The sequence below is a fragment of the Lepidochelys olivacea genome (assembly GCF_965140295.1).
Source record: "Lepidochelys olivacea isolate rLepOli2 genome assembly, chromosome: 18".
Taxonomy (NCBI): Eukaryota; Metazoa; Chordata; order Testudines; family Cheloniidae; genus Lepidochelys; species Lepidochelys olivacea.
In genome coordinates, this window is record NC_140428.1 from 12,352,146 (window position 1) to 12,378,803 (window position 26,658).

The 26,658-nt window shown below is 50.4% G+C and overlaps 1 protein-coding gene across 1 annotated transcript; it reads right to left on the reverse strand.

Moving 5' to 3' along the window:
• Positions 1–2,471: 2,471 nt before the first annotated feature.
• On the reverse strand, positions 2,472–6,425 carry LOC311532736 (uncharacterized protein). Its single transcript, XM_084651479.1, has 2 exons — positions 3,829–6,425; positions 2,472–3,252 (listed from the first exon to the last, which is right to left on the reverse strand). The coding sequence occupies exons 1-2, from the start codon at positions 4,409–4,411 to the stop codon at positions 2,732–2,734; spliced, it is 1,104 nt and encodes a 367-aa protein (XP_084507605.1). The 5' UTR covers positions 4,412–6,425; the 3' UTR covers positions 2,472–2,731.
• Positions 6,426–26,658: the final 20,233 nt, after the last annotated feature.

Sequence of the window (26,658 nt, forward strand, 5' to 3'; positions counted from 1 at the left end):
ATACTGAGAACTAGCTGGTTCTGGGAGCTGGAGTGGAAGGCAAGATGAAAAGGAGCAATGGCAAGGCTGGAGAGCATTTTCTTTTTTGTCTGGTAATCCTTTGACTGTCTCTTAATTCTTGCCAAGAAGTGGACCCATCTCGGGCTGGTATTTTCCAAAAGTCTGTGTTCAGTGTTGTTCATTGGCCTTTATCCATTGCCAAATTGCAATTAAGCACTTGTTGATAGCTTCAGTAGAGGCACCAAAGATTGAATGGGCCTTGTAAACTACTCCCTGCATCGAAAGGGAATGTTTCCAGATTCACTGCATTTATTTAGTGCCTTAAATCAAAGGGTCTTAAAACTCTGCAAATAACTGAGTTAAATCTTGTGACACCCTGGTGAGGGAGGGAAACATTTTCCCTATTTTACATATTATATGTCTACACTACGAAATTAGGTCGAATTTATAGAAGTCGGTTTTTTGAAATCGGTTTTATATATTCGAGTGTGTGTGTCCCCACAGAAAATGCTCTAAAGTGCATTAAGTGCATTAACTCGGCGGAGCGCTTCCACAGTACCGAGGCAAGCGTCGACTTCTGGAGCGTTGCACTGTGGGTAGCTATCCCACAGTTCCCGCAGTCTCCGCTGCCCATTGGAATTCTGGGTTGATATCCCAATGCCTGATGCGGCAAAAAACATTGTCGCAGGTGGTTCTGGGTACATGTCGTCAGGACCCCGTTCCCACCCTCCCTCCCCCCGTGAAAGCAAGGGCAGACAATCATTTCGCGCCTTTTTTGTCTGCTGCCAGCCAAAGATGTAAAGGATCGATGGAGTGGGTCAGAACAAGACATAGACCAGATTTGTTTTGGACTCATTTTCCTCCTCCCCTGTCTAGATCACACTGCAGTCAGTCACAGAGAAGGCGCAGCGAGGTTAATCTAGCCATGTATCAATCAGAGGCCAGGCTAACCTCCTTGTTCCAATAAGAACGATAACTTTGGTGCACCATTTCTTATTGGAACCCTCCGTGCAGTCCTGCCTGAAATACTCCTTGATGTACAGGCACACCCTTTGTTGATTTTAGCTCCCTGAAGCCAACCCTGTAAGCCGTGTCGTCAGTCGCCCCTCCCTCCGTCAGAGCAACGGCAGACAATAGTTCCGCGCCTTCTTTCTGTGCGGACGCCATACCAAGGCAAGCATGGAGGCCGCTGAGCTCATTTTGGCAATTAGGAGCACATTAAACACCACATGCATTATCCAGCAATATATGCAGCACCAGAACATGGCAACGCGATACCGGGCGAGGAGGCGACGTCAGCGCGGTCCCGTGAGTGATCAGGACATGGACACAGATTTCTCTGAAAGCATGGGTCCTGCCAATGCATGCATCATGGTGCTAATGGGGCAGGTTCATGCTGTGGAACGCCGATTCTGGGCTCGGGAAACAAGCACAGACTGGTGGGACCGCATAGTGTTGCAGGTCTGGGACGATTCCCAGTGGCTGCGAAACTTTCGCATGCGTAAGGGCACTTTCATGGAACTTTGTGACTTGCTTTCCCCTGCCCTGAAGCGCATGAATACCAGGATGAGAGCAGCCCTCACAGTTGAGAAGCGAGTGGCGATAGCCCTGTGGAAGCTTGCAACGCCAGACAGCTACCGGTCAGTTGGGAATCAATTTGGAGTGGGCAAATCTACTGTGGGGGCTGCTGTGATGCAAGTAGCTCACGCAATCAAAGATCTGCTGATATCAAGGGTAGTGACCCTGGGAAATGTGCAGGTCATAGTGGATGGCTTTGCTGCAATGGGATTCCCTAACTGTGGTGGGGCTATAGACGGAACCCATATCCCTATCTTGGCACCAGAGCACCAAGCCGGCGAGTACATAAACCGCAAGGGGTACTTTTCGATAGTGCTGCAAGCTCTGGTGGATCACAAGGGACGTTTCACCAACATCAACGTGGGATGGCCGGGAAAGGTGCATGACGCTCGCATCTTCAGGAACTCTGGTCTGTTTCAAAAGCTGCAGGAAGGGACTTTCTTCCCAGACCAGAAAATAACTGTTGGGGATGTTGAAATGCCTATATGTATCCTTGGGGACCCAGCCTACCCCTTAATGCCATGGCTCATGAAGCCGTACACAGGCAGCCTGGACAGTGGTCAGGAGCTGTTCAACTACAGGCTGAGCAAGTGCAGAATGGTGGTAGAATGTGCATTTGGACGTTTAAAGGCGCGCTGGCGCAGTTTACTGACTCGCTTAGACCTCAGCGAAACCAATATTCCCACTGTTATTACTGCTTGCTGTGTGCTCCACAATATCTGTGAGAGTAAGGGGGAGACGTTTATGGCGGGGTGGGAGATTGAGGCAAATCGCCTGGCTGCTGGTTACGCGCAGCCAGACACCAGGGCGGTTAGAAGAGCTCAGGAGGGCGCGGCACGCATCAGAGAAGCTTTGAAAACCAGTTTCATGACTGGCCAGGCTACAGTGTGAAAGTTCTGTTTGTTTCTCCCTGATGAAACCCCCCGCCCCTTGGTTCACTCTACTTCCCTGTAAGCTAACCACCCTCCCCTCCTCCCTTTAATCACCGCTTGCAGAGGCAATAAAGTCATTGCTGCTTCATAGTCATGCATTCGTTATTCATTCATCACACAAATAGGGGGATGACTACCAAGGTATCCCAGGAGGGGTGGTGGAGGAGGGAAGGAAAATGCCACACAGCACATTAAGCACAGCACTTTAAAAGTTTACAACTTTAAAATTTATTGAATGACAGCCTTCTTTTTTTTGTGCAATCCTCTGTTGTGGAGTCGCTGGTTGGCCGGAGGCCCCCCCACTGCGTTCTTGGGCGTCTGGGTGTGGAGGCTATGGAACTTGGGGAGGAGGGCGGTTGGTTACAGAGGGGCAGCAGTGGCAGTCTGTGCTCCAGCTGCCTTTGCTGCAGCTCAACCATACACTGGAGCATTCTGGTTTGGTCCTGCAGCAGCCTCAGCATTGAATCCTGTCTTCTCTCATCACGCTGCCGCGACATTTGAGCTTCAGCCCTGTCTTCTGCCCGCCACTTACTCTCTTCAGCCCTCCACCTCTCCTCCCGGTCATTTTGTGCTTTCCTGCACTCTGACATTATTTGCCTCCACGCATTCGTCTGTGCTCTGTCAGTGTGGGAGGACAGCATTAGCTCGGAGAACACTTCATCTCGAGTGCGTTTTTTTTTCTTTCTAAGCTTCACTAGCCTCTGGGAAGGAGAAGATCCTGTGATCATTGAAACACATCCAGCTGGTGGAGGAAAAAAAAGGGACAGCGGTATTTAAAAACACACATTTTATAAAACAGTGGCTACACTCTTTCAGGGTAAACCTTGCTGTTAACATTACATACATAGCACATGTGCTTTCGTTACAAGGTCGCATTTTGCCTCCTCCCACTGCGTGACTACCCCCTCAACCCTCCCCCCTCCCCGTGGCTAACAGCGGGGAACATTTCTGTTCAGCCACAGGCAAACAGCCCAGCAGGAATGTGTCCCTGAAGAAAAGCACCCTATTTCAACCAGGTGACCATGAATTATATCTCACTCTCCTGAGGATAACACAGAGAGAGAAAGAACGGATTTTGGTTGAATGCCAGCAAACATACACTGCAATGCTTTGTTCTACAGTGATTCCCGAGTATGTGTTACTGGCCTGGAGTGATAAAAGTGTCCTACCATGAAGGACGAAATAAGGCTGCCCTCCCCAGAAACCTTTTGCAAAGGCTTTAGGACTACATCTAGGAGAACCGCAAATGCCAGGGCAAAGTAATCCTTTCACATGCTTGCTTTTAAACCATGTATAGCATTTTAAAAGGTACACTCACCAGAGGTCCCTTCTCCGCCTGCTGGGTCCAGGAGGCAGCCTTGGGTGGGTTCGGGGGGTACTAGCTCCAGGTCTAGGGTGAGAAACAGTTCCTGGCTGTCGGGAAAACCGGTTTCTCCGCTTGCTTGCTGTGAGCCATCTACAACCTCCTCCTCCTCCTCCTCTTCTTCGTCCCCAAAACCTGCTTCCGTATTGCCTCCATCTCCATTGAAGGAGTCAAACAACACGGCTGGGGTAGTGGTGGCTGAACCCCCTAAAATGGCATGCAGCTCATCATAGAAGCGGCATGTTTGGGGCTCTGACCCAGAGCGGCTGTTCGCCTCTCTGGTTTTCTGGTAGGCTTGCCTCAGCTCCTTCAGTTTCACGCGGCACTGCTTCGGGTCCCTGTTATGGCCTCTGTCCTTCATGCCCTGGGAGATTTTCACAAAGGTTTTGGCATTTCGAAAACTGGAACGGAGTTCTGATAGCACGGATTCCTCTCCCCAAACAGCGATCAGATCCCGTACCTCCCGTTCGGTCCATGCTGGAGCTCTTTTGCGATTCTGGGACTCCATCATGGTCACCTGTGCTGATGAGCTCTGCATGGTCACCTGCAGCTTGCCACGCTGGCCAAACAGGAAATGAGATTCAAAAGTTCGCGGTTCTTTTCCTGTCTACCTGGCCAGTGCATCTGAGTTGAGAGTGCTGTCCAGAGCGGTCAGAATGGAGCACTCTGGGATAGCTCCCGGAGGCCAATACCATCGAATTGTGTCCACAGTACCCCAAATTCGAGCTGGGAACGTCGATTTAAGCGCTAATCCACTTGTCAGGGGTGGAGTAAGGAAATCGATTTTAAGAGCCCTTTAAGTCGAATTAAAGGGCTTCACTGTGTGGACGGGTGCAGGTTTAAATCGATTTAACGCTGCTAAATTCGACCTAAAGTCCTAGTGTAGACCAGGGCTAAGAAAACTGGCACAGAGAAGCTGTGTCTTACTCAAGATACCAGGAAGTCTTTGGTAGCCTTTAGCAAATCACTTAACCTCTCCATATGTAAAATGGGATGGCATTTCTCTCACTTAGCAAGGATGTTGGAAGGGTTTGTAAAGCCCGTTGGGTCTGAGGTGATGTAACTGAAGAGTATTCTTTCTAGACTAAGGTGTGCTGCATGCTGCTAGGTGTTTTACAGAACTAGGGGCTTGAGGGGACATCCAGTGGGCTTAGGATCCTCTTTCTACATCTACTTGTGACCTCCCAGCACTCAACCCCAGCATCCCTGTTGAGAGAGAGAGAGAAACCATGGGGTGGGGTATGCATATCTTAGCCTGGCTCCCTTTCAGAATTGGAGCCCTCTTGTTTTCTTCCCTTGCACCTGCCAATCCCTGGGATGTTCTCTTAACCTCCTCTTCACCTTGCTGGCTCCAGAACCTAAATACCATTCTCCTTAGAGGGCTGGATAAAGGTCATAACTTCAGTTTGTCTTTAAGGGAGCTAATGTGGCAGCCCCAGGACTGACACCCAATGCAGCATCTCTGTTGAGTTCAAACATTGTTCCTAAACAACAATCTGGATTAGAGCCTCTTTGTGCCCTTTGACCAGCATCAATCCTCCTCTCCCCATTCAGAGCAGTTACCCCAAACGGGAATATTTCTCTTATCTGTTTCCCCACACCCCAAACTCTGCCAATGCCTCTCAATCCTGACCCACAGAACCTGGGCTGCTCCAGCCTGAGGACAACCTCTCAAGAAAAATCTGGGTTTTACCACCTTAAGCAGACATGAGGGTGCTGTTAGGCCTTGGTACTACACAGCGCTTTGCCCAGGGGCCCTGCTCAGTACATCAACAACTGGGTAAAGTACCCAAATGATAATATGCCTTGTGCTGTAAATAGGACTGTTCCTACTCTTCCATCCCCATACTCAACTCCAAAGCAAACCCATCAACACAGTGACCCATCAGTCCTAGTACCTCCCTGTGAAATGTATAAGTGGCAGAAAATTTTTTTAATGTGGAATACAGGAACAATCAGAAGCTTCTTAATAAAAATCCCAGTTTGTGTAAGAAATCCTCTGTCAGTAACCATTGTTCCCATTGAAGGAATTCTCTCATTCCCATATTTAAAGCTGAATGCACAGTGTTCTATGAAATGGGGCAAGGGCTTACCAAGCTATCGACATCTGAATGTTTTCAGTGCCTGTCTGCAGAAGAGGATGGTGCAGAAGAGGGGAGGGGGGGAATCCTGCAATGCTGCTGCCTATGCTGAACTGTCTGTGGATAGTGGAACTTTGCTCTTCAGGGCTGTCAACCAGGCACCACTTGCAAAAGTTCCCTGCTCTCCATCTCTTCCATGTCAAGCTGTTTGGTTCCTATTTGACTGATGCTTTTTAGCTTAAGGGATTTGCAAACTCACTTGAGGGAATCCGTACTCAGGAATCCTAAAGCTGGTTGCACTTGTGTCACTTCTGGGCTGAACATATGTGGTTTTTCTTGCAGCTGGGTGTTGAGGAGGGAAGATCCGTTAATCCGGTAATGGGATGTCGTTCTGCCCTCAGTAATAAGTCTTTTTTTTATTTGACTTGATTTTTTTAATATTGGGGGACTGTTTCTCCAGGAAAAAATTGATGTGCAAAAAACAATTTGATATTTAAAAAGAATAAACAAGTTTTATCACAATGTTGTCTGGTCAATTTGTTTACAGCATTAATATACAAAGATCATTTTCTTTGTTTTGCGATATATTGACCTCTACTACTGGCCTCTCAGCTTCAAAATCTTATCCTTATCTCTTTCCTAAGTGAAGGTAATTTCCTTGTAATATTTCCATTTTGACAAGTAACAAACTAAACAGAAATTCACACTGTTGTAAAAATCCTTGCTTATGATGGGTTCAAAATAGTCATGTAGGAGGTTGGTAAATTTCTGTTTGACCTCCTCAGAGCACTACTTTAGTATGGAATCTTAACTAAGTAAAGCACGTGAGCAAGATGTTGCATTCTGATTGGCTGCAGCATGTATTCACAGAAACAAGTCAGGCCACCTATACAAATGACCTCTGAGCCAATCAGAACGCAGACATACATTTTGTCTAGATCTTTAACGTAATCCTTTTAAAAAAAGAAAAAAAAAAACTTAGATTCATGGCCAGAAATGAAAGCTCATGTTAAAGATTCTCTTCCCCTGCTCACCAAGCCCATTTAACAGAATGGGTATAAGCATTTTTTTACAGTGATGAGGTCACAACTAGGCACATTTGGGCTGTGACATCATCACAAAGGCCAAACTGGACAATTAGAATGTAGCTTTGGCTAATGGGCCAAAGTCTATTAGTTTTGAAAGGAAACACTTTTTTCCCTTCTGAAATTTGTGACAATAATGAAGACGTTTCTGATAAAGAAACTGCCCCGGAGTGCAGTGACTGGTTTCCATGTCTTGACCAAAATCAGGGTGTACTGACCCTCGAGGTATCTGGTGAGCAGACTTCTTAATTCACTACGTCTTGATCATCTCAGAAGCCGTCATTGTAAGATAAGCTTTTCTACATTAAAAACCAAAGCTGTTTAAGAGCACGCAGTAACAGAATGACAAAGGAGTCCATTTGAACATTGGTTTCCTCTTCACTTGCCGTTCAGGGTTCTACACTTGAGGTGCTGAGGTATTAAACTCCTGAAATGGTGCTCGGGGCTGCTTGGGTGTTGGTATCACTGAGGAAAAACTGAACCTTGACTGTGGCCTCTGCAAGCTAGATATGGAAGAATCTTAGAGATGGAAAAGGCCTAAGAGGCCAGCAGTGAAAGAAAGTCCCTACAGAACACGGTCTTGTTTTGTCCAGTGCCGTTCTAAACATAGCAAGTGATGGGACCACAATCACTTCCTGTGGGAGATGATGAAAATGGAATAAATTCCAAGGCCAGAAGGGACCGTTGTGATCTAGTCTAGGGGTTCTCAAACTGGGGGGTCGGGACCCCTTGGGGTTGTGAGGTTATTACATGGGGGGGGCGTCATGAGCTGTAGCCTCCACCCCAAACTCCGCTTTGCCTCAAGCATTTGTAAGGGTGTTTTTAATTTATAAGGGGGGGGTCGCACTCAGAGGCTTGCTATGTTAAAGATCACAGGTTCAAAAGTCTGACCTCCTGTATAACACAGGCCACAGAACTGCCCCAAGATAATTCCTAGAGCAGATCTTTTAGAAAAACATCCAATCTTGAGTTAAAAATGGTCAGTGATGTCTTAGTAAATTGCTCCAGTGCTTAATTACTCACACCATTAAAAATCTTATTTCTAGTCCAAATTAGTGTAGCTTCAGCTTCCGGCCCTTGGATCGCATTAACCTTTCTCTGCTAGAGTTCATTATTAAATATTTGTTCTCCATGTAGGTACTTAAGCTGTAATCAAGTCATCCCTTAACCCTTCTCTTTGTTAAGCTAAATAGTTTGAGCTCTATCACTATATGGCATGTTTTTTAAACCTTCAGTCATTTTTGTAGCTCTTCTCTGAACAGTCTCCAATTTGAAAAGGAGTACTTGTGGCACCTTAGAGACTAACCAATTTATTTGAGCATAAACTTTCGTGAGCAAATAAATTGGTTCGTCTCTAAGGTGCCACAGGTACTCCTTTTCTTTTTGCGAATACAGACTAACACGGCTGCTACTCTGAAACCCGTCTCCAGTTTGTCAACATCTTTCTTGAACTGTGAGTACTGGACACAGTATTCCAGCAGTGGTAGCACCATTTCCAAATATAGGAGTAAAATAAGCTTTCTCCCCCTACTCAAGAGTCCACTGTTTATGCATCCCAGGATCACATTCGCTCTTTTGGCCACAGCATCACACTGGGAGCTCGTGTTCAGCTGATTACCCACCATGACCCCCAAATCTTTTTCAGAGTCACTGCTTCCCAGGATAGAGTCCCCCAACCTGTAAGTATGGCCGACATTCTTTGTTCCTAGGTGTATATATTGACATTTAGCCGTATTGAAATGCACGTTATTTGCTTGTGCCCCGTTTACCAAGTGATCAGGATCACTGTGAACCAGTGACCTGTCTTCATTATTTACCACTTCTCCAATATTTGTCATCTGCAAACTTTATTAGTGATGATTTTGTTTCCTTCCAGGTCATTGTTTAAAATGTTAAATAGCGTAGGGACAAGAACCACTCCCTGCAGGACCCTACTGGAAACACACTTTCTCAAGGACTATTCCTGGTTTACAATTACATTTTTTCTTTGTCTGGAAGTTTTTTTTTCTCCAGACATCTGAGCCTTGTCTACACACAAGTTGTTCTGCTTTAATTATACCTGTATGGGAAGGGGAATACGCTATACCAGTATAAGCACATTTATTCCAGTAATACTGCATCCCCTACTTAGTTATATTGGTAAAACCGATCACTAAAAATCACACCCCCAACCAACAAAGTTATACCACTATGGAAACTCTGTAGACCAGACTTCAGCCACAAGTGGATAAGTCTTGCATCTCGCACTTGTCTGCCCCTTAGTAGTTGGAGCAATGATAATGGGAAGGAAGAGGATTAAAGATGACGCACAGCACCTTGGCGATGTCACTGAACTTAATCATAGAGGTTCACTTCTTACCTGCCTCATGCTCTTCATTAGTATTTTATACCTTACCCACACATGATGTAAAGTTATTCATGTTTCCTACAATCTGCTAATTCAAACATCACATGGCTAAGGGTCTGAGAGGGCAGCTACATGGTCTAGTGGCTAAACCAGGAATGTGGGATTCAGGAAATCGTGCATTCTAATTCTGGCTCTTTCATTCTGTGGCCTTGGGTAAATCATTTAACACCCTTGCCTGTATTTCCCCATTTGTAAATTGTGGCTGAGACATCCCTCATGCAGGTAGAGAGTCTCCCATGGACAAAGCTTGTTAAGTGCTAAGTGGTGCCATGACTGTGCTAATAAAATTCATAAACTACAGCAGCTGAGGAAGCGTCTTGCATTGTTTAACTGTTGAGGAAGGCAGAGCCTGCCAAAATAGTGACTAGTTTTAAGTCACCTTCTAATTAAAAACTGCCAAAATTTTTAAAAGCTGAAGTTTGTGCCTGGCTTAAAGGCTTTGACTGGTTTCTCTGCAGTGTGGGGAGGTTCACAGGAATGCAGGTAGCTAGACACCATAGTAATTAGACACTGGACTTGCAGTCAATGTTCATGCTGATATTCACTCCCTTTTGCCACTGTCAGTAATATCCTTCTGCTCCTGGTATCGGTACCCCTACACTATTGCAGATGGGTCATGGCAGATTCTCCATCACTAACCATTGTTAAATAAAACTGGATATTTTTCTAAAAGATCTGCTCTGGGAATTATTTTGGGGAAGTTTTGTGGCCTGTGTTATACAGGAAGTCAGACCACATGATCACAATGGTTCCTTCTGGCTTTGTAATCTATGAATCTCTGTCCCAACCCCTTTTTTTAATCAAAGCAATTTAAGTCTTCAATTTGTTCTCCATAAGTTGTTCCAGGTCCTGAGCTGCTTTTGTTGCTCTTGTCTGAATTCCTTCCAGTTTGTTGACACCTTTCTTCTTATTGTGTCTGTGACAGTGTTCCATAGATGGTTGCAATTAAGCCAGAGCAGAGAACGGCTGTCGTCTACTATACACTAATATGTTTTGGATGTTGTAGAAGAAGGCGCCTGTAAGGCCTTATCTATGCTGGCAAGTTTCTGTGCAGTAAAGCAGCTTTCTGCGGTGTAAATCCCGAGGGGAGCACCCTGATGAGAGATGTACGACTTTCTGTGCCAGGGGTACAGCGCCGCAGTGCCAGTGTGGACACCCTGGTTGATTACAGCGCTGCAATTGGCCTCCAGGAGGTGTCCCACAATGCCTGTTCTCGCCTCTCTAGTCGTCGGTTTGAACTCTACTGCCCTGCCCTCAGGTGACCAACTGTCAGCCCCACCCCTTAAATTCCTTGGGAATTTTGAAAGTCCCCTTCCTGTTTGCTTAGTGACGCATGCAGTGGTCTCAGTGCATCTTTCCTGGTGGCCAGGCCTGCTCCACGCACCAGGCGATCCCCCACTTGGAGCAATACTGGGCTGCTGGACCTCGTCAGTATTTGGGGAGAGGAGGCTTTCCAGTTCCAGCTGCCCTCCAGCTGTAGGAATTATGATACCTACAGACAGATTTCACGATGCATGTCAGAAAGGGGCCGTGACCAGGACACACTGCAGTGCAGGGTCAAAGTGAAGGAGCTGCGGAACGCCTACCACAAGGTGCGGGAGGCAAACCGCCAGTTCTGCAAAGAGCTGGACGCGATACTCAATGGAGACCCAACCTCCACTGTGAAGGCCAATGTGGATACTTCGGTGGTTTGTCTGCCACTCAAGAGTGGACCAAGCCAGGAGGAGGAAATCTTGGACGAGGATGTGGAGGGGGACCCAGAGGCAGAGGACAACTCAGAGGTCAGAGATGCATGCAGCTAGGAGCTCTTCTCTACCCAGGAGGAGGCTAGCCAGTCGCAGCTGTCGGAGATTGGCGAAGTGGAAACAGGAGAGGAGGCCCCTGGTAAGTGGCTTTGATTTTGGGAATCACTGAAGCGACTTGTTGGGGGTAGGAGGTTTGCGGAAAGCAGACTTGTGTCTGTATGATGCGCGTACACCATGCCTAGGCTGAGCAGCAGAACAGGGTGTTTGACTCCTTCGCTTCACAGGAACCTCCCTCAGAGATCTCCAGGAAACTCTCATGGAGATACTGGGCAATCTGCTGTTGCGGGTTCTTTGGCAGAGCTGCTTTGTTTCTTGCCCCATTAAGGGTAACTTTCCTGGGCCACTCTGCCGTCACCTGGGAGTGGGGGGGGACCATTGCTGGATACAGCCGAGCTGCATAAGTGCCAGGGTAGAAGCTGCAGTCTTGGAGAAAATCCTCCCTTGATTCCCTGCTCACCCTCAGCAGCAAGATATCTTCCATAATGAACACTGCCGGTGGAAAATGTGGGGACAGTAATGATTATAAAGCTTCCCCCCCCCCCCAGTGCTGGCTCTCGCCAAGTGCCCAGTGTACAGTACAGTCCTGGAACACTTGATTTCTCCTGCAATTACTCACCATTTTGGGGGTCTTGTGGCTTATGTGTGCTTGCCTGGGGTCAGCCAGTTAGTGACAGGTAAGTGAATAGTGGCTGTGTTTTAAATCACTGAATCCGTGGTCTGTGTGTTGCGAACAATACTGCTTCTGTAAAATGTTGTGTTTAAACTTCACAGATATGACCTTGGGAGCCCAGCCTCCCTCTTAATCACCGGCTGAACGGCTGCACAGAATTAGAAAGCATCCACAAAGAACAAAAGAGGACTTTCTGCAGGATGTTATGATGCACTCCACGGCCGAAAAACAAGAATTGAAGGAATGGTGGGACAGCGACTAGAGGGACCGAAAGGAGAACGCGGTGTGCCAGAACGAAGCCACAGAGCAGCTCTTAAATGTTATGAAGCACCAAGCGGACGGATTCCAGACAGTACTAGCTCTTCAAACCGAGCAGCTCCACGCCCACCCTCCCCTGCAGCTGCTGTCACAAAACTCTTTCCCATGTGTCCCCCAGACCCCGCCAACACACTCTTATCAACCTCCTGGCTTCAGTCTGTACCCACGGCATTCCACTCCTCCCCCATCATAGTCCAGCACTGCAGAATCCCAGAATTCAGTACGCTCAAACCCATCCCTCTGCAGTTTAGCCCTGCTGAAATACTGTACCCGCTACACTGTACTCCAAAGGAGAAGGTTGCATAGGATACCTGGACATACACAAATCTTTAATCGTCCCAGGACCCCACCTCCTTCTGGGACCCTCCCTTCCCCCATCCCCCTCAGTGCTGATGTGTTTTTTTTGTTTGTCTCTCTCCTCCGGTTGTTGTTTTTTAACAAAAGAATTGTGTTGGTTTGAAAGCAAACCCTGCAGAGCAACAAACAGTTTTCTTAAACCTTCATAGTGCATCATCTGCACCAGTCCCAATCACCTCCTAGCACTACAAGCGCTGCACTCCTGGGCATAGCAACAAATATTAGTGGCTTTCACCTTCAAATTGCTGCCTCAAGGCATCTCTGATCCTTCTGGACCCATGCTGCCCCCTCTCCAATAGCCCTGGTCTCTGGCTGTTCAAATTCAGCCTCCAGGCACTGAGCTTCAGTGGTCCAGCCCTGAGTGAAGTTTTCACCCTTCCCTTCACAAATGTTACGGAGCGTACAGCACGCGGTGATAAGCACAGGAATATTGTCATTGGCCAGGTGCAGCTTCCCATATAGGCAGCGCCAGTGGGCGTTTAAACAGCCAAAAGCACACTCAACAGTCATTCTGCACTTGCTCAGCCTGTTGAACTACTCCTTGCTGCTGTCAAGGTGCCCTGTGTATGGTTTCATAAGCCACGGCATTAAGGGGTAGGCGGGGTCTCCGAGGAGCACAATGGGCATTTCAACTTCCCCTATGGTGATCATCTGGTCCAGGAAGAAAGTCCCGACTTGCAGCTTCCTGAAAAGGCCAGTGTTCCAAAAGATATGTACGTCATACACCTTTCCGGAGCAGCCTGCATTAATGTCCATGAAATGCCCACAGTGATCCACAAGTGCCTGGAGAACCATTGAGAAATACCCCTTCTAATTAAAGTACTTGGTGGCTAGGTGGTCTGGTGCCAGAATTGGAATATGTGTGCCATCTACTGCCCCTCCACAGTAGGGAAGCCAATTTGTGCAAAGCCATCCACAAGGTCATGCACATTGCCCAGAGTCACGGTCTTTTGGAGCAGGATGTGATTAATGGCCCTGCACGCTTCCGTCAACACAACTCCAGTGGTTGACTTTCCCATTCCAGACTGGTTAGCGACTGATCAGTAGCAGTCTGGAGTAGCCAGCTTCCACAGTGCAATCGCCACGTGTTTCTCCAGTGCCAGGGCAGCTCTCATTCTCGTGTCCTTGTGCCGCAGGGCTGGGGCGAGCTCATCACGCAGTCCCATGAATGTGACTTTCCTCCTCCGAAAATTCTGAAGCCACTGCTCATCATCCCAGACGTGCATGACGATGTGATCCCACCACTCACTGCTTGTTTCCCGAGCCCAAAAGAGGCGTTCCACTGTGGTCAGCACCTCCATGAATGCCACAAGCAATCTCATGTCATAGCTACGATGCGTGGCGAGATCGATGTCACACTCCTCTTGCCTTTGTAGTTCAAGGAATAACTCCACTGGCACTCGTGACGTGTTCGTGAGAGCGAGCAGCATACTGGTCAGCAGTGTGGGATCCATTCCTGCAGGCCGAAGAGGCAGGACGCGCAGTACACAAACCGTTGAAAGATGGCACCAAATGCAGACGGAAGCACAGGGATTGCTGGGATGCGAAGCAATGCATCACGGGGCATTGGGACAGGACCCAGGATGCCCCACAACCCCCTCCGCCTTCCCACAACTCTTAGTGACAGAAGAGGAAGAGATGCTCTGTGGGATAGCTGCCCAGAGTGCACTGCTCCGAATGCTGCTGCAAGTGTGAACTCGCTATTGCACAGGCAGCTGACAGTGTGAACACACAACTGCGGTTTCCCTTCAGTGCTCTGAGCGGTGCTGTAACTGCGAGCATAGACACCCTAACTTTCTTTGGCTGTTTTGGGGGGTTTGCTGCCCTATGACATGACAAGCTCCTATTTGATTTGCCATCCGCTCTCATCTCTAGGTTACTGTTTTCCTGTTGGGCAATATAATATTTTGTATTGTAGTAGTGTGTAGCAGCCGCAGTTAGGGGCCAGGACCCCATTGTGCTAGGCACTGACAAACCCAGAACAAACACAATCCCTGACCTAAACAACTTATAGTCTGAATATAAAACAAGACAGCAGCTGGCTACAGATGGGGGAGCACAAGAAAACAATGAGACAATATCATCCCCGGAGCTGCTTTACCGAGTGACAACTGCCTCTGAATTCTAGGAGAAGGTGTCTTTCTGTAAATGTATAATTGTGTGTGTGTGTGTATTGTACATTGTCACTTCTTTGTATCTTAATGGTTATGGCTTACTCAGGTTGTGCCACTTCACCTGGAGACCTGCTAATGCTACATCTGCCAGTCGCATTGTAAGGGGCTTCAAGAGACGTGGATTGAAGGGGGTGACAGTCTAACTACAGTCTAGTTCCTGAGTGTATTTTTGATAGGTTGTGCAATGCATTTAGGCTGAGTGCTTGTTCCCAGCCCATGTTACCTTGCCGATGAGGCACGCCTGTTCCTATTACTCTACATTCCCGCCCACCCACTTTTTTTTAAACTAGGTAAGAGCCATCTGCAACATGTAGCGTTGACGAGACCTCCCCTATATGCCTGCAGCCCAGGGGTGCAATGCAGGGGCCGGAGGGCCCAACCATCGATGGCAGAGGCAGCCTGTTGGTATGTGTGGGGTGCAAGGTAGGGAGTCTCCCCTGGGGTACTTGAGCCTGGCTGGAGCTGCTGTGAGGCCCACCCTCCTCCACCCAGGCAGCCAGAGACTGGGCCCCCCCCCTACTCCAGGAATCATGGCCTTGGGCTTAAGAGCTCCTGAGCAGCATGGGGCAGGGGTAGCTCAGCCTCCCCCTGGGGCTGTGATTCAGGGAGCTGGGCTGCTTGGGTCCCGGCAGGTCCTGCAGCAGATGCAGGCAGGCTTGCAGTCCTGGGGGAGACCCCCTGCCCTGCACCCTGGCACCCAGGCCCACTCCTTGTGTTGTGCTTGGCTGTGATGTGCCAAGGGGCCACCATTTCCAGGGATGGCAGAACCAGTCAGGATGGGGTCTAGTGCCCCCACAATGGAAATTTAGTTACGGGGGTGATCTCATTTCCACCCCAATGTGCTGTTCTCTGTGAATGGTGCACGAATGGGACAGAAGCAAAAGGAGGACCTGGAGGGGCCACAGCAACACCTGGGCCCCCAAAGGAACATGGCACTTTAGTAAAATTCTGGTTCAGTCCCTGCTGCATCCCCACCCGCATCTTTGCAGCAGCGGGCTGATCAATTTAATGGACACGCTGCCTGGGAGAAGGCGATGGGCAAAGAAGCCTCAGCTTATAACCTCTCCCTATCAACGTGCCGGGGGCAAAGGAGAATGAAAGACATAAGGCAGCCTTAACGAAAGGGGTGGGGGCTAAAGTAGAAACCTAGAGAGATCAAGGGACAGATGCGAGAAGCCCAAAGGGCTGAGGGCAAAATATGAGGGAACACACTCTGGTGCTAAGGAGTATGTAGCTGGAGCAGGCTCCAGGCTTGAAGCAAATTCCTGGTTGTATACTGTCTACGTGCAGTTGGGGATCAAACTAGAAAGAATGCAAGCGGATGCATTTAGTGTTGGCCAGTGGTGCAGAACCTTCATTTGCTATGCAGTTTAATCCCAAAATACATCGTTAAACAAGACCAATGTTCTACATGTGACCTGTCAAATCCCTTGAAAGGGAATATTTCAATGTTCAACGTTCAAATTCCGATCACTGTTCTGTCATTTCCTAACTCCTCCTTCCTGAGGTCATAGGGGCTAGTGGATAGGGCACTGGACGTGGACCTAGGGCAGCAGGTTCTAATCCTGCCTCTGTCAGTGATGTTCTATGTGCCTTGGGTAAGTCCCGTCCCGCATCTGTGCCCCAGATTCCCTTCCCACCGGTTGTCTTTCTTGGCTAGTTAGACTGGAAGTGTTTAGGGAGATCCAGTGCCAAGCCCGGGAGCCCTTATCTTTAGTGGGGTCTCTGGATAGAACAATAATAACATTTCTGATATTTCTACTGCAGTAGTAGTTGGGAATGAAAATGACTATTTTTTGGCTCCAGCCCTGTTCTACCCAGTGTGCTTATAAGCTTCTTTCCCAACACACTTGCTCCCCAAGAGGTTCTCCCACAGTCTCAGCAAAGTTGCAAAACTGGCTTGGCTAACTCTGCAATTGCATTACGCTGGTGGAGTTTACCACAAAAAGCTGGCAAGCGCTCAGTGCTCCATGCTGGAGCATCAGCCAGCTCACTGCAGAGCCCTGCCAGGGAATTATGTACCAGGTTGGGGAAACAGTGCAAATTAAACACATTTTTCTTGTTACTTAATGTGGAGGTGAAACTAAAATCAGCCATCAGTCCCCACAATCGTTTGAACATTGTGTTCAGTAGCGTCAGCTCCTGGAGTTCAGAAATCCTGACTCAAACCCCCCAAAAATCGTGAGACTGGCCTGAAAATTGAGATTTTAAACCAAGAATAAATCTAGTTTGTCTTGGAGTTTATGACCTCCCCTGCCCCACCCCGATATGGGATAATTACAGCTTGAAAATCCAACCTTAAATATACACAATGTGCAAATATAGAGACACCACCTCTCCGATTCCTCTCCCTCTCCCGGCTCCCCTGGTTCAATTCCGGCAGGCCTCCAAATCCCCAAGCAGGCAGGGTCCTGCAGCTGTCCCTAGTTCCAGCTTGCAAAGGAAGAGGCTTCCCTGAGACTCTTACACCCAGTCTTTTCATTCCTCCAGTCACTGTGTATGGGGAGGGCTGTCAGGCAGCTGCTGTCAAGGCTGGAGTGGGGCGGTTGCGCTCCAAAGCTCTGTCTGGCACAGGGGTGCCTGGCTCTGCAGACAGCAGCTACGTCTGCCCTCTGCACAGAAGCCTTTAGTGGCTGGATAGGGGAACTGCTGGTGGCTCAGGCCAAATTCCTGAGCTGCCTGTTTTATATCATGGTATTTCCCCACCCCCACCAAAAGGGGCCAAAATCATTTTAAAAGATTTTCCTGCCCTATATCAAATGAGTTTTAGTCCCTATTATTTTCCAAAACAAACTTCAATTATATTTTTCTTTATAAGAACAACTAGCACCAGCCCAGAAGTTCCTAAGCAGCCCCCTCCCTGATCTCTCGTGTGTGTCATTGCATTTTACTGTGTTTTAAGGAAATTACTTCTGGGTTTGAACAGGTCATTATTATACAAGCAGAATGGGGGAAATCGACTTGCTGCAGATTGGTAATGGGATCCCGTCATTTTTACCTCCCGGTCCATAGTTCAGAATCTATGCAGGTCTGTAAGAGCTTGGTCCCATGAGGTACTGAGTGCTTCTGACTCCCATCAGAGTAGATAAAAGTTGAGGGTGTCCAGAACCTAGCAGGATTGGACCCTAACTGACAGAAAAGTGGTTGGTTGGCTCAGGCCAATTGTTAGTGGACAAGAATCCGTGTCTCTCAAATGACTGTGACAGATGGCACCAAGTGGCTCCCCTGTTTACAGTCCTAGCAGAGAGGCTACAAGTTAAACAGACAGAACTCCTTTCTCCCTCTCAGAGGTAGCTCTAAGGTGGGTTGAGGCATGACAGCTGGGGAGGAAGCCAGCCCTGCCATTAACTTGCACCATCCCTGCTCTGAGAATAAGAGGGCATTGGTCATCTAGTAGCACGTCCTGCATAGCGCAGGCCAGAGAACCTCACCCAGTAATTTCTGCGTAAAGCCTCTAATTTCTGTTTGAGTTACAGCATATTGTTTGCAAAGACATCCTAATCTTGATTTAAAGACTGCAAGTGACAGAGAAGCCATCAGAGCTGCAGGTAGATTGTCACAATGGTTAATTACCCTCACTTCATTTATTTCTAGTCTGGATATGTCTAGCTTCAGCTTCCTACCAGTGGATCTCATGCTGCCTTCTGCTAGTGAAAACGTCATCTTAGATTCATAGATCCCAAGGCCAGAAGGGACCTTTGTGATCATCTAGCCTGACCCCTTGTATAACACAGGCCAGGGAACTGCCCCAAGATAATTCCTAGAGCAGCTCTAGTAGAAAAACATCAAATCTCGAGTTAAAAATGGTCAGTGATGGAGAATCCACCACAATCTTGGGTAAATTGTTCCAGTACTTAATTATGTTCACTGTTAAAAATGTATGCCTTATTTCCAGTCTGAATTTGTATAGCTTCAACTTCTAGCCATTTGGTCGTGTTACAGCTTTCTCTGCTTGATTGAAGAGCCCATTATTAAATATTTTCCCCCATGTAGGTACTTATAGACTGAGCTGCCGTAGTTCAATATGCTAGAAGTCTCAAGCTGTGAGTACTAAAACATCCCTGGAATTTTTTAAACATTATAGATTACAATTTCCTAACTCTAAAAGTGTTTTAAACCAGGATGGGAGAATTCTAAATTAGATTTAGTCTTGACAGATAAAGAGGAATTGATCACAGAGTTAAAGATTAATGGTAGCCAAGGTACAAGTGATCATGACTTGATCACATTTGTAATGTGCAAACAGAATAAAGTCCAAACCAGTAATATGTATACTTTGTATATATGTTGTGACAAAGTTCCTCCTCTACCTTGGTGGGTCCTGCTCTTATTGGCAGATTTGCTCGCTTTGGAGCTTCACAGCAGCCCTTAGTATGGCCGTTTTCATGAACCCACAGTCCAGATCAACTCCTCCTGTGTCTGACCAGGAGTTGGGAGGTTTGGGGGGAACCCGGGCCCACCCTCTACTCCGGGTTCCAGCCCAGGGCCCTGTGGAATGCAGCTGTCTAGAGTGCTTCCTGGAATAGCTGTGCGACAGCTGCAACTCCCTGGGCTACTTCCCCCGGCCTCCTCCCCGCCCCTTCTTTATCTTCACCACAGGACCTTCCTCCTGGTGTCTGATAATGCTTGTACTCCTCAGTCCTCCAACAGTCCACACTCTCACTCCTAGCACCTCTTGCTCCCAGCTCCTTACACACACTGAAATGAGCTCCTTTTTAAACCCAGGTGCCCTGATTAGCCTGCCTTAATTGATTTCTAGCAGCTTCTTGATTGGCTGCAGGTGTTCTAATCAGCCTGTCTGTCTTAATTGTCTCCAGAAGGTTCCTGATTGTTCTGAAACCTTCCCTGTTAATTACTGTCTTCTAGGAGGGGTCCTATAATACATGGGTGTACCCCCCTCCCTCCCAACCACCCACCCCGCAGCCGTGCCCATCTTGTCGGGCACTCTCAGGAGAGGGAGGGTCGGTGACCCTGGGCGCGGCACTAGGTAACTCGAGAGGGTGGAAGACCACGAGTGTCGAGGAAGCCCCCCCGCTCTAGGCCACCAGGTAACTCAGGAGGGTGGAAGACCACGAGTGTCGAGGAAGCCCCCCCGCTCTGGGCCTGGGCTAACCTGAACACCTCTCCCTCCTGAAAGCTGTTGTGTTATACCTTTTGATTGCGTTGTTTTGTTGCTAAGTTTTTTTTTTATCCTTTTGTATTCTTTGTAACTGTTACAAATAAATTTCCTTTCTGTTTCAAAAAAACCTTCCCTGTTAATTACTGTCTTCTAGGAGGGGTCCTATAATACATGGGTGTACCCCCCTCCCTCCCAACCACCCACCCCGCAGCCGTGCCCATCTTGTCGGGCACTCTCAGGAGAGGGAGGGTCGGTGACCCTGGGCGCGGCACTAGGTAACTCGAGAGGGTGGAAGACCACGAGTGTCGAGGAAGCCCCCCCGCTCTAGGCCACCAGGTAACTCAGGAGGGTGGAAGACCACGAGTGTCGAGGAAGCCCCCCCGCTCTGGGCCTGGGCTAACCTGAACACCTCTCCCTCCTGAAAGCTGTTGTGTTATACCTTTTGATTGCGTTGTTTTGTTGCTAAGTTTTTTTTTTATCCTTTTGTATTCTTTGTAACTGTTACAAATAAATTTCCTTTCTGTTTCAAAAAAAAAAAAAAAAAAAACCTTCCCTGTTAATTACTGTCTTCTAGGAGGGGTCCTATAATACATGGGTGTACCCCCCTCCCTCCCAACCACCCACCCCGCAGCCGTGCCCATCTTGTCGGGCACTCTCAGGAGAGGGAGGGTCGGTGACCCTGGGCGCGGCACTAGGTAACTCGAGAGGGTGGAAGACCACGAGTGTCGAGGAAGCCCCCCCGCTCTAGGCCACCAGGTAACTCAGGAGGGTGGAAGACCACGAGTGTCGAGGAAGCCCCCCCGCTCTGGGCCTGGGCTAACCCGAACACCTCTCCCTCCTGAAAGCTGTTGTGTTATACCTTTTGATTGCGTTGTTTTGTTGCTAAGTTTTTTTTTTATCCTTTTGTATTCTTTGTAACTGTTACAAATAAATTTCCTTTCTGCTTCAAAAAAAAAAAAAAAAACCTTCCCTGTTAATTACTGTCTTCTAGGAGGGGTCCTATAATACATGGGTGTACCCCCCTCCCTCCCAACCACCCACCCCGCAGCCGTGCCCATCTTGTCGGGCACTCTCAGGAGAGGGAGGGTCGGTGACCCTGGGCGCGGCACTAGGTAACTCGAGAGGGTGGAAGACCACGAGTGTCGAGGAAGCCCCCCCGCTCTAGGCCACCAGGTAACTCAGGAGGGTGGAAGACCACGAGTGTCGAGGAAGCCCCCCCGCTCTGGGCCTGGGCTAACCTGAACACCTCTCCCTCCTGAAAGCTGTTGTGTTATACCTTTTGATTGCGTTGTTTTGTTGCTAAGTTTTTTTTTTATCCTTTTGTATTCTTTGTAACTGTTACAAATAAATTTCCTTTCTGTTTCAAAAAAAAAAAAAAAAAAAAAAAAAAAAAACCTTCCCTGTTAATTACTGTCTTCTAGGAGGGGTCCTATAATACATGGGTGTACCCCCCTCCCTCCCAACCACCCACCCCGCAGCCGTGCCCATCTTGTCGGGCACTCTCAGGAGAGGGAGGGTCGGTGACCCTGGGCGCGGCACTAGGTAACTCGAGAGGGTGGAAGACCACGAGTGTCGAGGAAGCCCCCCCGCTCTAGGCCACCAGGTAACTCAGGAGGGTGGAAGACCACGAGTGTCGAGGAAGCCCCCCCGCTCTGGGCCTGGGCTAACCCGAACACCTCTCCCTCCTGAAAGCTGTTGTGTTATACCTTTTGATTGCGTTGTTTTGTTGCTAAGTTTTTTTTTTATCCTTTTGTATTCTTTGTAACTGTTACAAATAAATTTCCTTTCTGCTTCAAAAAAAAAAAAAAAAAACCTTCCCTGTTAATTACTGTCTTCTAGGAGGGGTCCTATAATACATGGGTGTACCCCCCTCCCTCCCAACCACCCACCCCGCAGCCGTGCCCATCTTGTCGGGCACTCTCAGGAGAGGGAGGGTCGGTGACCCTGGGCGCGGCACTAGGTAACTCGAGAGGGTGGAAGACCACGAGTGTCGAGGAAGCCCCCCCGCTCTAGGCCACCAGGTAACTCAGGAGGGTGGAAGACCACGAGTGTCGAGGAAGCCCCCCCGCTCTGGGCCTGGGCTAACCTGAACACCTCTCCCTCCTGAAAGCTGTTGTGTTATACCTTTTGATTGCGTTGTTTTGTTGCTAAGTTTTTTTTTTATCCTTTTGTATTCTTTGTAACTGTTACAAATAAATTTCCTTTCTGTTTCAAAAAAAAAAAAAAAAAAAAAAAAAAAAAAACCTTCCCTGTTAATTACTGTCTTCTAGGAGGGGTCCTATAATACATGGGTGTACCCCCCTCCCTCCCAACCACCCACCCCGCAGCCGTGCCCATCTTGTCGGGCACTCTCAGGAGAGGGAGGGTCGGTGACCCTGGGCGCGGCACTAGGTAACTCGAGAGGGTGGAAGACCACGAGTGTCGAGGAAGCCCCCCCGCTCTGGGCCTGGGCTAACCTGAACACCTCTCCCTCCTGAAAGCTGTTGTGTTATACCTTTTGATTGCGTTGTTTTGTTGCTAAGTTTTTTTTTTATCCCTTTGTATTCTTTGTAACTGTTACAAATAAATTTCCTTTCTGTTTCAAAAAAAAACCTTCCCTGTTACCTTCCCTGGGGAAAAAGGACCTATTTAGCCTGCCCTCTGGCCTGGGCTTTCCTTGCTTTTGCCCCTGCTTTCGGCTTCCCCCTTGACTGGGCCAGATGTTCTCCCCCCTTTCTTTTCTTTTCTTTTCTTTCTGTTGTTGTTGTGTTTTTTTCTTTCGCAGCTGTTGCTAGAGTGCTGGCCGGCTGTTAGGTGCCCCCCCCCCTCCCCTGGCCCACCCTTGGACGCTGCTGCCGCTCCAGCTGAAACCCCCGCCGTCTGAGAGAGGGGGGATCTGCCGGCCTGCTTCCCTGGGGTGGGGGAGTGGAAGGACCCAGACCCCAGACCCAGCCGCTTGCTGTTTGTCTGCGGACCTGTCTCCAGCTGAGAGAATTTCTTACCATCCGCTCCGGCATCCCTGGAATGCGAAAAAGAAAGCCCGGAACAGACAAAGAAACAGCCGTCTATTGGAGGAACACCGCACAGGAAATCTACAAATCGCCATGGAGGGGGCCCAAGACTGAGTAACTTTCAAACTGTGCTCTCGTGTGGGGAGAGGCCTTGACTATGTCGTGACTGTGTTTGTAGGGACACAGGGAGTGTGGCACAGAGCTGCCCCCCGATCCATCTGTGTCCTCCCAACCCACAAACTACTATCCTCATCACTGCCCCCTCCATCGTCATTGCTGGCTGTTTAACATCTGCCTCTGGACTTAGCTGCTCGCCCTGATTCCACTGTGTGGGCCAGAAGCACCAGCCAACCAAACAGGACTCTCTGGACAAGCGTACGGTGGTTCATGGCCTCCCCCCCCGAACTGCCCATCCCAGGGCCTGTCCCTTTTTACCTGACCCCAACTCCTGTTAACCACCTGTCACCACTCCTGCTGGGGCATTGGCAGTGGAGGGCACCGGGGTGACCTCTGCCGCTACCATGCCCACTGCCTCCCCAGACTCTAGGGGAGCCCCCCCCGCTGGCAGGAAAGGCCAGGGCAAGAAGAAAGGGGAGGGCCCCGCTAAAACCACCAGGCCCTCCGTGGCAGGGGCTACCCCCACTGCTGCGGCCCCACCACCGACCACGGCGTCCCTCCCCGCTGCCCCCTCCATCGGCTCTGCGGGTGTCCCTCCCTCACCCCCCAGGATGTATGCCCGGGCGGCGGCAGCCCCCCCCCCCGCCTGCCGCTTCATCATCTCTCCCGCCCACCGCCTCCGCCACCATCAACACCGCCGGGGCCCCTTCCCCACCATGACCAGGAAGCACGGTATCCAATGCCTCCTGGTGCCCGCCTTGCCCCACATGGAGACCTACGTGTGGGCGTTGGCGAGGGTCGTGGGGCCCTCGGCCATTGTGGCGGCCTCCAAAATGTATGGGAAGGTCATCTTCTTCTTAGCATCGGAGGCTGCTGCCCAGGAGGCGGTGGAGAGGGGCCTGGCAGTGGGGGGGTGTTTGTCCCCCTAGAGCCGCTGGAGGACCTGGGCGTCCGCCTGGTCCTGACCTCTGTCCCTCCTTTTCTTCCCAATGCTGCCCTGTTACCCGCCCTTTCCACGCTGGGGAAACCTGTTTCTGTCATCAGCCCTCTCCTGTTGGGCTGCAAGGACCCCACCCTCCATCACATCTTTTCCTTCCGCCAGCAAATGCAGCTCCTACTGGCATCGGCGGCACGTTTCGGAGAGGCGCTCGAGGAGTCCTTCCTAGTCCCCCACCAGGGGGCCTGTTACCGGGTGTATTTCTCCACGGGGGAAGTCCGGTGCTACCTCTGCCGGGCGTCAGGGCATGTCCGGAGGGACTGCCCCTTAGCCCGGCAAGGAGAGGCACCTGGGATCCCCGAGACCCGGCAGGACATCGGCCCCATCATTGCCGACGCTCCTGGCCGCCCGATACCCGAACCCGCCCCCCCTCCTCTTCGGACCACCACTTCTCCCACTCAGGCCCAAGGGGCACCTCCCCTACAATGCCCAGACGAGTGGGAGAGCCCCGCCCTTGCTGCTGACAATCTGGCAGGGCCTATGGAGGAGGGTGTGGCAGAGATACCACCAGGCATGGGAGAGAGCCTGCCCCAGGAAGAATCCTCCCTCCCTTATGCCACCCCCACCGTCCCAAGTCCCGGAGCCATCGCCTTTACCCCCTGCTAACCAGCCCCCAGATGATGCCATGGAGGGCTGGGCCCTAGTCCAGGGGAAGCGAGGCAAGCGGAAGGCTCGAGCTCCACCTCATCTACCCGAGGCGGAGGCCCCCCGGAAGACCAGGAAGGGGGGCACCGATGCCGAACCTTCCGCTTTGCCCATGAGAGCGTCCCATCCACCGGTGTCAGTCGGGAAAGATGTGGTAGCACTGGAAGGCAGTGTCTCCCCTCCACGGGAGACCCTCCCCTCCGAAACCCTCGAGGAAGCCCCTTCTGTCCTGACACTACCCTTAGCCCCCGTGAACCCCGAGGCAACCGTCATGGTGGGTGCCAGCGGGGAGAACCCCGGGGTGATGGAAAGTATCCTCTCCTCCACGTTCAAGGAGATCGAGGCCCTAGATCTGACCCTGGTCGCCCAGGGGGAGGACGACCTTCTGCCAGCAAACCTCGATTTGGGCAACCTCACTCCACCCCTCTTTTCCCCATGCTCCCTCCCCCTAACTGCTGCTTCTGCTCCCACCTCTGAGGAGCCCCTGGACTCCTCCATTGACCCGGCCACTGATGGCACCCCGCTGACGACCACTGAGCCTGCTCAGATGACAGCCGGCGCCATGCAGCCGGGACACGAGCCGCCAGGGGCACCTCCCGTTGGTGCGGAGCAATCGACTTCCTTCCCGGGCGGGGGCCCTACAGAAGATAATCCACTTCCTGATACTGTAGCCGCTAAATCCACCAAAGAGCCCGCTCCCGGTATCACTGAGAGCTCCCTCCCCACCCTCGAGCCTGATCGGGAGGCGCCACCATCCAGCTGCTTGCCTCCCTAAACCCAGAACCTCGCCCCTGCCCCTGCCTCTACCCCTATCCAGTCTACCTCCTGCGATGTTATCGGGGCTGTCTCCTTCCCTTTTCCAACCAATGACCCCCAGGGAGTGGCCTTTGCATTCTCCTGCCCCGACCCATTAGGGGCTGTTATTTTCCCTCCACCGTCCCCTATCGCCCCAGGGCTTGAGGCGGGCCTAGAAGCTCCAGCCCATCAGGCACCTTGTCGGGGGTCCGCACCCTGCTTGCCCGTTTTAGTGGGCCACGGGGCTGCACCAAGGGCCCCGCCAGGGAACAACCGGGAAACCGTAACCCCACCCTCCCATGAGCTGCGAGGAGAGCTGCGGAAGTTTTTAGAGGATGTCCGTGGCTCCCGCAACAAGGTACAGCTTGCTCTCCAGCGATGGGGGGATTTTTTTCAAATCCTCCAGGCCACAAGGGCCCTCATGGGGGAAGGTAAAGGGACGGGGAAGCAGGATGCCACGGCCTACTGGCGGGTCCGCATCTTCCGTGACCAATTACTCACCTACAGGATGGGTCAAGGACTGTTGTGCGGCTCGCTGGGGGATGTGAGCGTCCCTGCCAGTGAGGAACCCCCAGCCCTCCCCATGACACCTCTCACCATCGCAACGTTAAACACCTGGGGCTGTAGGATGGCTCTCCGCAGGTCCCAGGTGCTCTCCTTCCTTTGGGAGGGAGGGTACTCTGTGATTTTCCTGCAGAAGACCCATACGGATCCAACCGCCGAAGACAGTTGGCGGCTGGAGTGGGGGGACAGGGTCTACTTTAGTCATTCCACGGTTCGACAGACTAGAGTGGCGACCCTGTTCTCCCCTGACCTACGGCCCGAGGTGCTAGGGGTCGCCAAGGCCGTGCCGCCTGCTGCATCTCCGGGTCCGTATGGAGGGGCTCGTGGTTAACCTCATTAATGTCTATACCCCGACATCTGGCTCGGAGCAGCTGCAATTCTATCAGCAGGCGTCCGCCTTCCTCGGCACTTTAGATTCGCACGAGTGCCTGGTCCTGGGAGGGGATTTTAATACCACCCTTGAGAAGCGAGACTGCTCGGAGACCGAGCAGTGCCCAGCCGCCGCGGACACCCTCCAGGAGATAGTTAAACATCACTCCCTAGTGGACATCTGGCGTGACCACTACCTGGATGACACTTCCACGTTCACCTTTGTCCGGGTGGAAGCCCATCGGTCGAGCCACTCCCGGTTGGACCGCATTTATTTATCACGCTTCCATCT